Here is a 14,935-nt window from a genome sequence, read left to right on the forward strand (position 1 = left end):
AGTAGGTGCTAGTATACTCACTTCTAAGCGTTCTAGTTTCCACTCGTGGTGCTCTTCTTTTTCGCAAGCTTTTTTCCGGTTCACCGCTTATGGACCTCTGAAAAGGGAAGCCCAGAGTTTCCGTACCACGCGACTGGAGGGAAAATTGTTCCGAATCGTACACCCGTGCTGCGTGTGGAAAAGTGTTTTCTTTGTTTTTTGTTTTGTTCCTTTTATTTCCTTGTGTTATGTGCACTTGGGGGCATCGTTTTAATTACCTTCCTATCTCCCGTGGAAAATCTGCTGAGCGCCAGCGTGAGTTTGCTTCTTTTTTTCTTTCTATTTGCGACCTTTTAGACCCTCCCCCCTACCTCTCTACTGTGAGGACGAGCAATTTCCGCGAGTGAAATTACAAATTACCTTCCCTTTTCCCTTTTCACGTGCTTTGCTCACATTCGTCACTTCACCTTCGGTTTGGAATGTCCTTTTGTGTATGTGTGTGTGTGTGTGTGTGTGTGTATTTGTGTGCGTCAAGTAAAGAGTGTACGTGTGTGGCTGTGCGGTGTGACATAATGCGGTACCGATCCGATTCCCTCGGTTTCGGTGGTTCTCTTCTACCGAGAACGCGCTGGCCCCCCTTTTTCGAACCGCGCGGAATGAAAATCGCTTTTCCAGTGCCCCGGTCGGAAGTAGAAACCAACTCACACACATACACAAAAGTCAATCCCCGCTCGCACGGGTCATAAATTGAGCCACCGACATCGGGCATTGTTTTGTCTTTTCCGTGCCGTTTTTCGAAACCCTTCCCTAGCGGCCCTAGGGGGAAGTTTTCCTTTGCCTGTACTATCCCTTCCGGCCGTTGTTTTCCGACTTTTGTGGCGCCCACTTGAACTTCCAACAGTTTCGCTGGGCAGAAAGAGGCCACATGCGCCTGGAGCTACATGTTGCGGCAAACAAACTAACGTAGCGACAGCAGGAAAGTAAAAACACGGCCGAATCTAATCGAAATGAAATTGCCTACACAAATGGGTTTCCACAGCTGCATACTGGCGTAGATCAACGGTGGAGTGGGTGGTTGTGTTTGATAAATGCACGCGTTGTTGAAACGGTGACCTGTTTTGTTGTAAAGTGCGCGTACTGGTGGAGTGTTATCATGTGAGTTGAAGTTTGTATCAAACGTGCTGCAACGTTTTCGAAGCAAGCGGGATGCAAGCAGTCCGTTACCGATGTGGAGTTGTTAAGTTTGTCTGTTAGTTAGTGTTCGGATCCACGTGCCTGTTACGTACCGTTGAAATAGTCGTTATTTTCAAGCAGTTGTGCAGCGTAAAACTCAGCATTGTTACGAGGCGTTACGGAATTCGGTTGGAAATACGGAACACGATGGAAGGGTCAGCTCTTTCCACCTTCTCCAGAGGCTCCCGGATGAGTCCGAAGCAGCAGAACGGAAGTGGCACGATGGCCACAACCGATCCGGGAGCGACCGCCGACGGGCAGGCCGGGAAAGGTGCGTTTTCGCTGGCCAACGGTGCCAACGGACGGGAGCGGCGTTCGGCGGGCGAAGGTCCCCCGCTCGGCGAAGGGGGAGGACCACGGGATACTCCACCGGCCACCAACCGCATCCGCTCGTTCATGGGCAAAACACCGAGCGCCATCAAGTCCAAGTTCCTGTCGGTGCTCGGCAACAGCACGGAGATTATCAACGGAATTTCCAATAAGGTAAGCGACCACGGCTTCGATCGGAAAGTGCGGGAAGTTCCCGGTTACGTAGGACACTGGAACCGACTGAGAGGGTGTCACTAATTAGCATGAGTGGACACGTCTGGCCGCGTAGCCAGCGAGATGGATTAGGGCACGTGGCTTGATTATGCTGCCTCCCGCCTAGCGAAGGCCGTACGAGGGTGCGCTAATTAAATCAGCTGATTGGCACCGTACCGCCAGTTGTTGCTCAATCAGAGGGAACTGCTAGACCGGCTGGAGCATACATTACCTGCGTCGGGTCGTACGTTTTACGCCCCGGAGATTGCTAACCAACGTGACCAATTTATTTGATTCGTTTATTAGGACTGAATACGTACAGCTCACCTTAGCTACGTAAAATGGTGTTACTGCAGAATTACATAAGCAGATTGGCCCTTTCCAACAGATGCGTTTGTTTATAATACCAATATCAGGATTTATATCAACTTCTCCGACACATTCTTTTATTAAAATAAAATTATGTAAATTTAACGCACTTTTTAAACCATTGTTGGATTTTTCAAGCATTAACTTAACGGAGAAATCTAATAGTAATTTGAATTAGACGTTTAATATTAGCAAAAGCGAAGCATTCTTTAGAAACTCTTCTTTAAAACACTTCTTTAGCTTCTTGTGCTGCAAATCAAATTATGTTTCGTTTGATTTTTGTATACAAAGATTTGTTCGGAATTGTCCATAACTAATTCGTCCCTACAACTAGTTTACCGTTCCCTACAGTTCATAGAAGTTTACTAATGTCTGTCGTTTTCGGATATATTTATATCAGTCAAAAATCAAGCTAAGCTCATTTCATATTTATGCTGTTTTAATCGGGATCCTAAAAAAAATAAATTTTAAGATGTCTTATCTCGTTTTTCATTCTTTCGATGATATGACCATGGCCCAAAAGTAATTTCTGTCAATCGGTGAACTATTTACATTTTTAATTATATACTTCATGCTGTTCAAGCTTGAGTAATACCGTACCTTTGAACGTCGTACAACAAATTTGGAAAAGGGGAAAGTTTAGTTTTAGTCAGCCATTTCATACACTATGTAGTTTTCATTTATAACTTTAGAAAACATTATGTTCAGCTCTTGAATCCTCCTTTTGCTGCCATTTTGCTTTGATTTTCAAAAGTGTATGAGAAATGATTCATATACTGTACAGCTCTATGAAGTACACACGTGCTTCAAAACTGCAAAGCGAATATAGTCGTTGAATCACGCCACTCGATTTGTTGAAAACCAAATTTCCCTTCACGATTTTCCATAAACAAAGGGTGGTTTCCCTTTCGCCACCCAAATACAACCAGTTGAACCAAAAAATTGATTTACAAAATTTGCATGTCCCTTTGTAGTTTGAGCTATTCTTCTTTTTCGAAGAACCTGTAACTCCACCGAGCAACACAGTGGCGCTGTGGATGGAATAGAAAAAAAAACTAGTTCTTCAAAAAACAGCGCCACTTTTTCACTACCCACCCAGTGAAGCGGATTAGTTTTTGTAGCAGAAACACTAAAGCGAAGGGAAAAACTTTTCTTCACTACGCCTCCCCATCGGCTTCGATGCATGTTTTTAGGTCATTGACGAGTCACTCTGGGTGGGGTGGGAAAGAAATTTGTACTGCTTTGCTGGTGTGCGCGTCCGGACGTTTTGTCTTTCACGGTTCGGTGGGTGAATGGAGTTTCATTGTGAACCTGTCGGGCCGCCGTCTCAACGCCTAGAGGGCCCCTGAAGGAGAAAACGGGAAAGGTCACCAGGTCGTGGTATCGATGTGTTTCAACCTTCGGCGCCAACGACTTGTTGGTACGTGGGAAACCTTCACTGGCGGGTATCTAATCAACAGCCTCACCGCGGCCGTGGACGAATTTTTATGACTTTGGGTTATAAATTTACAATATCTGGTTGCGGTTTTATAGACACCTTGGCAGCATATTTATGGGACTCGAAGCCTTTCAAATGAAAGACGATCTTTTCTTATTTTTTAGCTATTTGGTAAATAATGTTCAGTTTGATCTTATCGGTTTTAAAAACAAGAGTAAAATTTGTCATCAGCACAAAACAACAATATTATTCAACGAAAGATCATGCTTTGATAGCAGCAAGACAGCCTAATCCACCCACCATTTTCTCTCATCCGCAGGCTATGAATTATTTATCACCGACGCCCAAACGGAGTCGGTTGTTTTTTCGATTTCCTGTTGGGAAACGAAAAGAAAAGGCGCACGATAAATCCTGGCGGAAACAAAAACCAACCGGTACCGGCTTGGGACAAGCGGATTAGTAGTGACGAAAGGGTGGAAAAGCTGCCACCCGATGGCTTTTCCGCTCGAATAACCGTCAAATGAGGGTTTGATTTCTTTGATGCTCGAAACGGCAGACGAATCAGTTCCTAATCAAATGCCACGGTGAAAATATGGAAAACTCTACATCCTGGGTTTCTTTTCTTGGTACCGAGCGAGGGTCGGTCGGGAGGGAAGGTGCCCAAGGCAACGGTCCCGGGTCGGATGCCTTTCGATAAGAGAAACGAGAACAAATGGTCCCACGTGCCGAAGGGTGCGTATGGCGCACACGGAGCGTCACCGATGTTATGAAACGCGGGTTTTACGGATCCATTTTTCCCTCTTTGCTTCACGCTCTCCACGGTGATTGCTGATTCGAAGGCGAGCGACGTGTGCTCGTCGGTTTCGAGCCGCTTGTCGTTTGGGCAGGGACGAGCCAGGAATCGATCGTTCGGATTATCGTTTGTGAGAGCGTTTTTTTTTGTTTCCCTTTCAGTGGGTAATGTAAAGTGGTAAGAAAGCACGCCGCATTTGAAGGCGCACGTAGGACCGGGGATCGATGTTGATGCCTTTGAACTGGTCTGGGGAAAAGCAAACCATGGCCCGGGGCAAAGGTTGGTAGGACATATCCATCTGCCACGCGGTGGAAGGCAATTTATTGATTGGTTTACAGTCGGGCAAAGATTGCAAAGGTTGTAGCAAAGTCAATCTGCAAATGTAAGAAGAGTTGGAAAACTGTTAAATCGGGTTTTTATGAGAAGCTCAGCTGTCGCAAGTATTTATTACATTCTCGCACTGTATATATTTTTAGCAAGTTGATAATTTTACTGCTGTTTGTGGTTAAGAGTGTCCTTTTCGGAAGTTTCGAGATAGAAGATCTCTTTACTTTTTTTTAACGACTCGATTCGAGTTACGGCCTACGGAAGGGCGACCAATATTTATGGGACCGATTTTTAATGGACCCGACACAGCTAAGCGTTTTCGGTCGTAAAACTTATCTGCTCGCTAATATTGACAACGACGAGCGGTGAAAGCTCGGGATGAGCCTGGAGGCGAAAAGGTTACCGCTGGCAACTCGCATCATCCGGCCGTCCGAAAGGGCTATTTTCGGTCACAATGCGTTCATAATGCGATCCCCCCTTTACGCCTGGGAAAGAAAGAGGAGGGGAGCTATCGAGGATCATCCATCTCGGGCCGGGAAGGATGTGTGGTGGACATTTTCCAACAAACGGGAACGGTCGACTACACGAGCAGAGCGTTTTTCCGGCTCACACTTCTCTGCCATAAATTATGTAACTCGGGACGGGCACTATCGACAGCATGGTCGAATGGGCTGCTGGGGCATTAATATGGATGAGACAGAGCTGCGATAAATAATAAGCAATCGGTTGGTTTGAAATTTATGCCTCATCTGCAATGGAGAGCGCTTCATTAAGGCCCGGATGACGAGTGACAGTTGGGCGAGAAAGTTAATTACAAAGTTGGTAATTATTCACCGGCAAAATGTGGCTGAAATTAGCCAAAACTCAATCAGTAGTTTTTTTCTCGCCCCAATGCGCTTGCCGTTTTTGATTAACAACTTTTTTGCGTGATTTTTTTTTCGTATACTTCGGTACATTCAAATTGCCTACCAGTAGTTGTCGAAATTTGTGACTTTAATTATTTTATTTTTTAATTGTTTGTTACTGAAATTATTACTTAGTATCTTTTATCTTGATTATGAATGCTCTTGGACAATGTTTATCGTTTAAACACGATCATATTGTTAAACGTCTTATTTTCACTGTGGGAAATTGTATGCATACGGATCTTGAATATGTTTTAAGTATGCCTTTTTGGCAGTTATACCATGGATGTATGTTATGGATAACATTAATAACATCTGAATAAAGTAGAATGTTTACCTGTTGTTTTTTCAATTGCATCTGCCATTTCAAATTGCATCTGCCATGATTGTATTTATGATTGTACCGAATTTAACATTTTCCATTACAGCAAATTTTGCTAAACCTTCCCTACTAACGCTCAATGTAATCTAAATCGCTAACCATGCGGTCATAACATGGTAATTTAAATGACACCAATTCCAATCTGATGAATGCTTTGGCCATCGGTTTGGAAACAAAACGATCTCTTATGCATGACTACCAATTTGTGCGACATTATCGGCTAATTAGACAACAAACAGCCATACTGCGCGTACACGATCCGATGGTAAGTTGGAAAAATCGTTGCGTCAAATGGCGCACCGTGGACAGGTGGAACGGAAAACGGTGTTCTCCCCGTTCACAACGGGGTAGCCTGGCTTTTCCGTGGCTAGAAACCGCACGACCTGTCCCGATATCCTGCCCAGCGTGGTGTAGCGGACATTGCATAAATTATGTGTGTCGCTTTAACAAAAACATTGATAAGAGTAGCCTCCACATGGCCGAGGGCATGGAGAGGTGTGCGGATGACGCGGTGGAAGAGTGTGAAATGATTCCCCGGTGTGCAGTTGAGCCGTTGATTCGATGAAGTGAGCAATCAGACCCGACCGAACCAACGTTCGTTGAGTTGTGGTACGCTTTTCATATTTTTCTTGTTGTTTTTTGTTATGGAAAGGCAAACCATCAAAGCAGGGAAAGGAAAATGGGAAACGCAAAGAACGGCGGACGCCATTCGAGGACATTCCACGGTGGCGATGGCTGCCGGCGGTACGGTGTGACTTTTGGCGTTTTAGTCGTTTTTGGGGTATGTGTGCATACACGCGCGCATGTGTGTGTGTGTGTCTGTGTCATTGGTCTCTTCGTTTTCCCTGGTTGTTGCGGCTGAATCTCGGAATTTATGGTGCGGAAAAGTCGTGCAAGAATTTTCCCACTTCGGTGGTCGGTCCCGGTTGCGAGCAACTTGGCCGAGATATTGATCGCTGTTTATGGAGCCTTCCGGCGCGACGGCTGCGAAGGGAAAGGGAAGGGGAGAGGGTAAGCAGAACGGGCAACGTCATGGGTAGTCGCTGATAGTCCCTCCGTGCAGACGGCCGACTCTTCGCTACTTCCGGCCGCTAACTCGCCGGTTTTTGTGATGGGAAAATGTGGAACTTTCGTGCAAACGGATATGCGGCACTTTGGAGCTTTTCTGCACCTTTTCGGACCGCCTTCGTTGCATCACCAAATGGGTGTGATAATGTTGGAACGACTCTTACCTGTGTGTTGCGATAAGAAAAGCATCTGTTCTTTTACGCATAGCAGATTTGCATAAAAATACACACTGTTAAGTTTTACAGCTAAGCTGTGATAGCAATATTTTATAGTAGTGCCAATAAACTTACATGCTTTGGAAGCTCACATTTTCGGTTTATTGTTACGTTGTGATAATTTTATCATCTTACTGCCTTCTTATTTTTAAAAGGTTTCGTGAAATCATTTTCAATTTATGGCGTAAACAATATTTTGACTTGACAAATATCAGTATTTTATCTCCTGCAGATGCTGACTGGTTTCCAAACATCTCGATCGATGTTTCTTAAAGCATATCCGTTAACTTTATTTTACATATCATCAATTTATACGATTAAATACGTCGGAGAAGGGCATGCATTACAATCTTGTGTTGTTATATTATTAAATAAATCGTTTTTTTAACATAAAAACCTCCCTTATACAGATTAATTAGGTTTTAGTTAAAGAAGCCAAAAACACTTTATTTTAGTTCAATGTTTAGTTGGCAGAGTTCAGAGTGGCCTTTGTATAATCTAGTTAGCCAAATATTTTGATAAACATTTTGAACTAACTAATTATTTATGCCTGGATTTCGAAATACTATTGTGAACACTGAATTTCTTGACCCACTGTAAAATGTTTATTAAAATGCTCGACAACCCACGTTATCGGTGTAAACGAATTAACGTTAGTTGGCGTTAATGAATAACCTTCAACTTTATGATAGTTTGCATGCCCTTCATGTTGATTTCATGTGTAATCGACACCTTTGGTGGGTTACACTTCTTAAATTTTACCAACTAGTTACTATTACTGCATTTACAAAAAAAATCTTTCTTCTTTTTGGCGTAACGACCATCTTTGGTCATGCCTGCCCTTTAAGGGCTTACAAGACTTTTTCCCTTTGTGTACGTGGACAGTCAGTCCTCTCGTACAAGGGAGTACAATGTACAAATCCTTTATTGAATGAATAATTCATCTTAGCTGCATGAATAAGTATAAACAATCTAGGTACATCAGGTTCAGACAGAGAACATCCGATTTAATTGGTCGTCTTTTAAAGTCGAGAATTAAAGAAACGTTCTTAGTTGGAAGTGAATAGTAAACGACAAGTAGAAGATACATTTTCTGCAGCATGAGAAACACAAAAAGAGCAACAACCAAAACGATCACAGGGAAAAATGTGTCGGTCACTCTGGTCCACCATTTACCATATGCAAAGTAGATGCAAACAACGTGTCGGACCGGAGTGTTGGGCAAATGTTTGACTAGATACAACGATGGACCTTTCCGGGGAAAAATGCCCGTGGCTTGCCGACGCTTGACCATAAGTGGACCATCCTTTCCTACTTCCTCTCCACTGCGCTCCATAACATGTTCCCGTTCGCCGGCGATGAAAGGAAGAACAAAAGGGTTTCATTGCGCCAACGTTAGATTGGAGTCCGTTAACTAACATGGAATCCATTTTAAAAATGAAATGAAACACAGCTAAACTCAATAGCTCAACAGACTAGCGGCCGAGTGGGTCCCTCATTCGATGGCGCATTGTCTTGCTTTTTATGTTTCTAAATTGCACCAAAAGTGGGTCAACGACGTGGAAAAATGTGAGGTTAAAATGTTCATGTTTTCAAAAGGGCAGAACAGCCCCGGGGAAACCCGATGCCCCCCCATCGTTGGGCAACGTGAAATCAAACAAGGACACTTGAGAACCGGAGAGCAGAAAAAAGATCCAGCCAGGGACACCGAAGGGCAATCCTTTTTCCCGTGCGACCCCACCCGTTTGCCTGCCTGCCAGCCGCCGCCACGATGGAACGGAGACAATCGGAAACGGCCGACATTGGACGGCCACTTTGGCTCCGTACGTCAGCTGCCCGTTTGGGAACCGTTCCCTGTGCTGATTGGTTTTAAATTGAAACGAACCTCCTCGGGGAAAGGGTCCCGGCACGGGGAGCCGTGTGGCGGAAGGGATGATCGAGGTCGCCATTCTTTCAATCGTGCCCGATGTCGTCCTTGGCCGCACGGGCTGCGCGTGATTTTAGGGCAAAGAAAGACCATCGAAAGGGCTTTCTCAGATCCTGCGAGCGATAGGGATTCATTACATTAGTGAGCACCTCTCGTTGGAGACCGTTTACAATGAGTCTTGGTTCGGGCAAATTGCGATATCTCATTCCAAGGTTTCAGTAAATGTTTTTCCTTTGGTACATCGAACGAATAGGTAATGATGATGAAGAGTTGTTGCTAATTTTTCGAAAAGCTTTTAGATTTAATAATTTGGTTAATTAGCGATTTTGATTCTGAAAGCTGTTAGGATGCATTTTTGCTTTGATTAAAAACATGGGGCTTAATTTACATTGATTCACTAATTACTACTCCATTGAAATACTGTATTTTCTTTCATTTACAAACATAAACACATTTCGTTTCAAAACATTTGATCACCAGATCAACACAGAAAGTGTTGAGATTGTAATACCGTCTGGTGGATCTGTCTTGGAGAAGATACTTCTTACCAATCGAACAGAAACAAGAGCCGGAATTGGTTGACCAAAACACGTAGCTAGGAGTTCGAATTTTCTTTTTTTTCACTCCTGGCTGATTTCCAGAAACAAGCGACAACAGAAGATGACACCATCAAAGCCAAGCCTTTTATTCACGCAACAAATGAAAGACCTCGATGGTGATGGTAAAGCGTATTCTATCTCTCATAAAGTCTTGCCAAGTTTCAGTGAAGTTCTTCCTTGAAATCCTAGAAGCTACGATAACCAGGGGCGGATCAATCTATTCCAGGGCCCTAAGTGGTGGAGTAATCGGGGCCCTTCAGACATTTTCATTACTGTGTTTTGATATATTATATTTCAATACCAATACCATATAGCAATTATTTCCATACCAAGGACCTATGTTGGACTTGTTTGTTTTATAACAGGTTGTAATCCTATATATAGTTTGAAGCCGCTATGATTTGTTTTATTTCGGATTGCGAGTCAGATTCGATTTTCAATTATTTCTATAAATTTATTAATAATCTTATGTTATTGGTAATTATTTTATCCGATAACTTCATTATTTTCTGCTTCTTTTAACGCTTTCAAATCTATTCTTTCATTTCTTTTATTTCTTGTGAATGTATAATATTTCATATCTATTCGTTTTTTTTCTTTTCCATTTTGTGCAAACAAGGGAATAGAGGAAGTGCAAATAACTACCACGGATCATTTGAATCTTCATTGTCGCATAATACATTTCAAATCGTTCCCCAATTATTAAAGATGAATTGAATCACTGTTTTGAATCAAGTCCGGCTGGCCTACGCGGAATAATTTCGTCAATTCCCCTAATATTAATTTGGTTGGGTTTTTATTTATATTCATCATTCGTTTTAACAATTCAACCAAATAATACTAAACTCAGCTCAGCTAACAAACAATTTAAATCCTATTGTTTTTGTGACTTTTTCGGATATATTTTACCGGGAGTTTATTGTGATTTTATACGTATGCTCAGTTCAGTTCTCTTCTTTCCAAAATTTTTATTTCATTAAAATAAATTTCTCTCCATTTACATACGCTCGAACACGTCTGGGAGATGTTGTTGTTTTTTATGTAGTCAAATTATACTGGTTTGTCGAAATCCAGCGTCTGTTCTTTTTCCCATGCAGACTACACCGGTAATCCTTTGGCTTTTACCTGAACACTAAGCTGGAGAAAAATAATTGATATTCACGACGCAAACCATGGGGAGAAAACCCTGAAAGCAATAAACTACACGCTAAACTTTAGTAAAAGCGCTAGCGGCAGATAAGCAAAGCTATGAATTTCGTATTCTAAAATCATGCCCCAACTCTCGACCGTACTGAAGCTGGGCGAAACTTTTTGCTTTCGTCCATAAACTATTCCATTTCTCCCTCCCTCCTCTCCTGCGAGTGTTGCTTTGCTTGCTCATATTTAATTCTTCCCTTTCGCGCTAGATCGATGCCGCCCTCAGCCTCACCTCGTCCTCCGACACGGAAACGACCGCGAACCGGAACCAGATGAAGGTGGACGACATGCTGCGGAGAAAGTACGAATCGTCCAACATGAAGCATCCAGGTCGGTAGTGTTCTTTCTTCATGTCGTTTTCACCCCGCTTGGTCGTTGCATCGTAGACCCTGGTGGAGGAGTTTATTAATTTACATAAATAAATGGCCATTTTGCGTTGCGACTCTTCTTCTCCCGACTCGCACGTCGGGAAACTAGATGATACCCGGGGTGAACATCAGATCGACTACGAGCTGCGGCGGGCCAAGGAGCGGAGGGCGCACGAGGAGGTACTGTCCGGACGCTACCGTAATCCGCCCTTTTCGCACCGTAAGTATTTGCAAATGTTGTTCGTTCATAACAACGAGCTCTCTCGCCTCGCGGCAGGATTGTCAGATAAACGATTCACTTTTATTTTCCACCGTAGTTCTACCGCAAAGTACGCCGCCACAACCGGTGCCAAGTGCGATGACGGGGATGGCAGCAACGGCCGGATCCACCACGGTGGACCAGAGATCCTCGGAGCGAGGTCCTTCGCACAGTATCAGTGCCGACTTTAGCCACAGCAACTACAGCAATAATTCGTACTCGCTGGACTCGAAGTCGCCCCAGGCGTCGGCCGGGGGTGCGCCCGAGGGGGAACCGTTGGCCAGAGCGGTAGCTAATACAGTCGCCACCCCAGAGGGTATCCACCCGCTGGCTAAGGACTTTCACCTGGCTCGGATGGAGCCACGTTTGGGTGAGTTTTGGTAGCTGCTGGGGGAAAAACAAGCCACCGTATTTTTTCCTTAATCAACCATGAAGACGCACCTTCCATATTAAGTCAATGCCTCGGAAAGAGTACCACCTCTGAGTATGCCCTATAATACGCGCCTAACCCATCCCATTCGCTTACAGGTATTCCGAGCAGTGCCTCAACGAGCGACAACGAGTCGTGCGCGTTCAGCGGCACGCTCGAGTCGTCCGAGCTGAAGATGTGGATCCGGTCCGAGTCGGAGAACTCGGTGCCCTCGTGGGCTTCCTCCATCAGCCTCGACAGCCAGTCGGAGGAGGCGGTGCTGGACTTCATGAAGCGCTTCGTGCGGATCCTTTTCCACGACAGCGCCAGCATCACGCTGCAGCTCAAATCGGACTTTGGCCAGTACGCGCGGGTGAGTTGGAACGGAGGGGGGGAGTTTGCACGGGAATGAACGAAACGAGCTCGCCGGGAATGGCATTCGCAACCCCGCACCCTTTGCATCGTCATCTCCACGGCGTTCCACGCACGAGATGGTGGGATAGGGGAAAAAAATATCGATCATCGATAAAATGCCACCGACGGCGACGGAGCGCGATTATGGCGATGATGATGGCGCTGGAGTACATTTATCTTGATCGCTATCTATTGAATTCTTTACGATGTTTGTCAAGGAATGCAAGTTTGCTATCGTTCTGTAGCGGAAATGGTCATGAAAGCATGCGCTTTCGTTATTCAATATTTAGTTTTATTTTTTTTTCGAACTTTACAACACCTTCAGCACTATCATTCCGTTTCATCTTACCAGTGAAGACACGAAATGTTTAATGTACTTTTGGATTGGCATAACACTTTTCGAATTTCCCCAATTTCATAAATATTTTTACGGAAAACGACCGCATTTTCAAGCTCAACCATTTGTGTGTGAAGGAGGAGTAAAACATTCGAAATTTATTTGCAAATAGTTAGCCTATTTTAAGATCTTTGTTAGAAAGAAATCAACATTTTCTGATTTTCTGACTCGTAGAATTTGACTATCTTAGTCTTATAGCACATCCAATTGTTTGAGAAGGATGTTTGAAAAAAAAAATCTCGAAGAATTACGTTTTAAAGTATTGATTTATAACCTTCTTGGGAATTTTGTTAATTTTTTAGTCTTGTAGAGCACGATTAAATCCTGATGACCATAGAATAGTATTCTTTAGATAATATCAGTCTTCTTAAGATACTTTTATATGCTTTTTTTTCGAATAGGATAAGTAGGGAAAATTGAACTTTTTTCTGGCCTACAATTAATTTGTTTCTATGGTTAACGTTTAGCCATTTTCCTTCGCCAAACTTATTGCGATCCTTTGAAAGGCTGTTCGGCTTTATGATGCTGTTTTTCATTTATTTGGTACATATTTATTCAGTCGAAATGGAAATTGCTGAAATTCAATCGGCCAATTCCATGAGACAATTGTTTTATTATATTTTTGCGATGATAACATATCTTTCAATGAACGAATGAAATCAATTTGCTTAGAGCAATTCAGCTTGTTGTCATTGTTTTATCATTCAGTCCTTGGTTGAATGACAAATTTTAAATTCGTCAGAAATACTATACTGGTAATTACTGGTAATACTGGTAATTTAAAAACATAGCAACGAAATGTTTTACAGAATGTTTAAGTTTATTTTAATACGAATATTGTATTGTTAATAATGTTTCTTTAGTTATTAATGACAAACTTTACAATAGTTCCCCTAAAATAAGCTACCTTACTTTTGTAATTTATACAGTGCACGGTACGCTTAATCATAATAACAACACGACTTACTGATTTACTACCCTGCGAATGTTTACAGCATTTTGAACAAATCATACTTTCTCTACAAATATTCTACTCTTCGTTCGCAGACTGAAACGGGTCGACTGTGGTTCTCCCGCTTGGTGAACGCGCAGCGGGCCAAAACTAAGCGAGTCGACGAATCGACGTTCTACTCGCTGATCCAGTACTTCGCGATCGTCTTGTTTGAGTGTGCCGAAAGCGAAGACTACTCTCCGGCCAAAACTCTTATGAACATGTGCTTTACCTTTTACCACGATAGTAAGTAAAGTTACCCAAGGTTGCATTTCTAGAATGCCATACATCTAATATCTGTGTTTGCATCCTTACCTAGTTGATGTTCCGGGCTGTGATCCGTACCGGGAGTACCTGTACACCTACTTGCGCGATCAACCGATCTGGCAGACGTTGCGCTTCTGGAATGCGGCCTTCTTCGATGCGTTGCAGACGGAGCGGAAGCATCGGCCGGTGCCACCGACGGTTAAGCATTCGCCCAATGCCACCAAGCCGCTATCGAAGGGTTGCCACGGGCTGTCGGAAGTCGGTGCTGGAGGAGACGAAGGACATCTTAATGCCGCCCTTACACTGGCCGTCCCGGAGATGGAACGGTCCTCGTCCACCAGTGCCTGCGATCGGACCGATCCGGCGGAGCTGCAGGAGGACAAGCACTACCATCAAAATCTCAGCTTTGGCCAGCTCGGGTAAGAAAGCTAGTCATGTTTCTGGTCGGTACTACAACTGACATCGAACTTATGGTTTCGCCTTTACAGAAGTTTCACCTGTAACATGCACGCCTTTGGCCTGTCCCGGGAGCTGTGCAATGAGTTTCTACTTAAGCAGGGTGTTATTGCCAATTTGTCACCAGGTAATGTATCAAATGTGAAGTATCTAACCGTTTATCAAAACCCTACTCATACGTTAAATCACAAACAAAAACCGGCCTTTGCCAGACATTTGAATACTCTACCGAAACCGTTATACACACTTTCCTACTCCACAGAGCAACAAAAACTTCTGCAGGAAAATGTCGACCGCATGTACCGTGAGACGGATCCTTGGCGGGAGAACTAGGGCACGGCAAGGCGTCGGCGTGCCCCCGAGCGTAAACTAACTAACCTACAAACGCATGCAAAACCGGATAGTATTTTGTGATAACTT

General features: G+C 43.7%; 1 protein-coding gene across 1 annotated transcript; it reads left to right on the forward strand.

Moving 5' to 3' along the window:
* The first annotated feature begins 1,359 nt into the window (after positions 1-1,359).
* LOC131281601 (uncharacterized protein KIAA0513) lies at positions 1,360-14,848 on the forward strand. Its single transcript, XM_058310943.1, has 9 exons — positions 1,360-1,695; positions 11,164-11,284; positions 11,432-11,542; positions 11,640-11,951; positions 12,110-12,363; positions 13,849-14,038; positions 14,112-14,478; positions 14,548-14,642; positions 14,778-14,848. Exons 1-9 carry the CDS (start codon positions 1,360-1,362, stop codon positions 14,846-14,848), a joined length of 1,857 nt encoding a protein of 618 aa, XP_058166926.1.
* Positions 14,849-14,935: the final 87 nt, after the last annotated feature.

This window comes from Anopheles ziemanni, chromosome 2 (genome assembly GCF_943734765.1).
Source record: "Anopheles ziemanni chromosome 2, idAnoZiCoDA_A2_x.2, whole genome shotgun sequence".
Taxonomy (NCBI): domain Eukaryota; kingdom Metazoa; phylum Arthropoda; class Insecta; order Diptera; family Culicidae; genus Anopheles; species Anopheles ziemanni.

What these genes read in the sequence shown, in the direction of transcription:
- LOC131281601 (XM_058310943.1), top strand. Translation starts at nt 1,360, where the DNA reads ATGGAAGGGTCAGCTCTTTCCACCTTCTCCAGAGGCTCCCGGATGAGT. An exon ending in TAATCCGCCCTTTTCGCACC is followed by an intron (nt 11,543 to 11,639) that starts GTAAGTATTTGC and finishes TTTCCACCGTAG; the next exon opens with TTCTACCGCAAAGTACGCCG. An exon ending in ACTTTGGCCAGTACGCGCGG is followed by an intron (nt 12,364 to 13,848) that starts GTGAGTTGGAAC and finishes CTTCGTTCGCAG; the next exon opens with ACTGAAACGGGTCGACTGTG.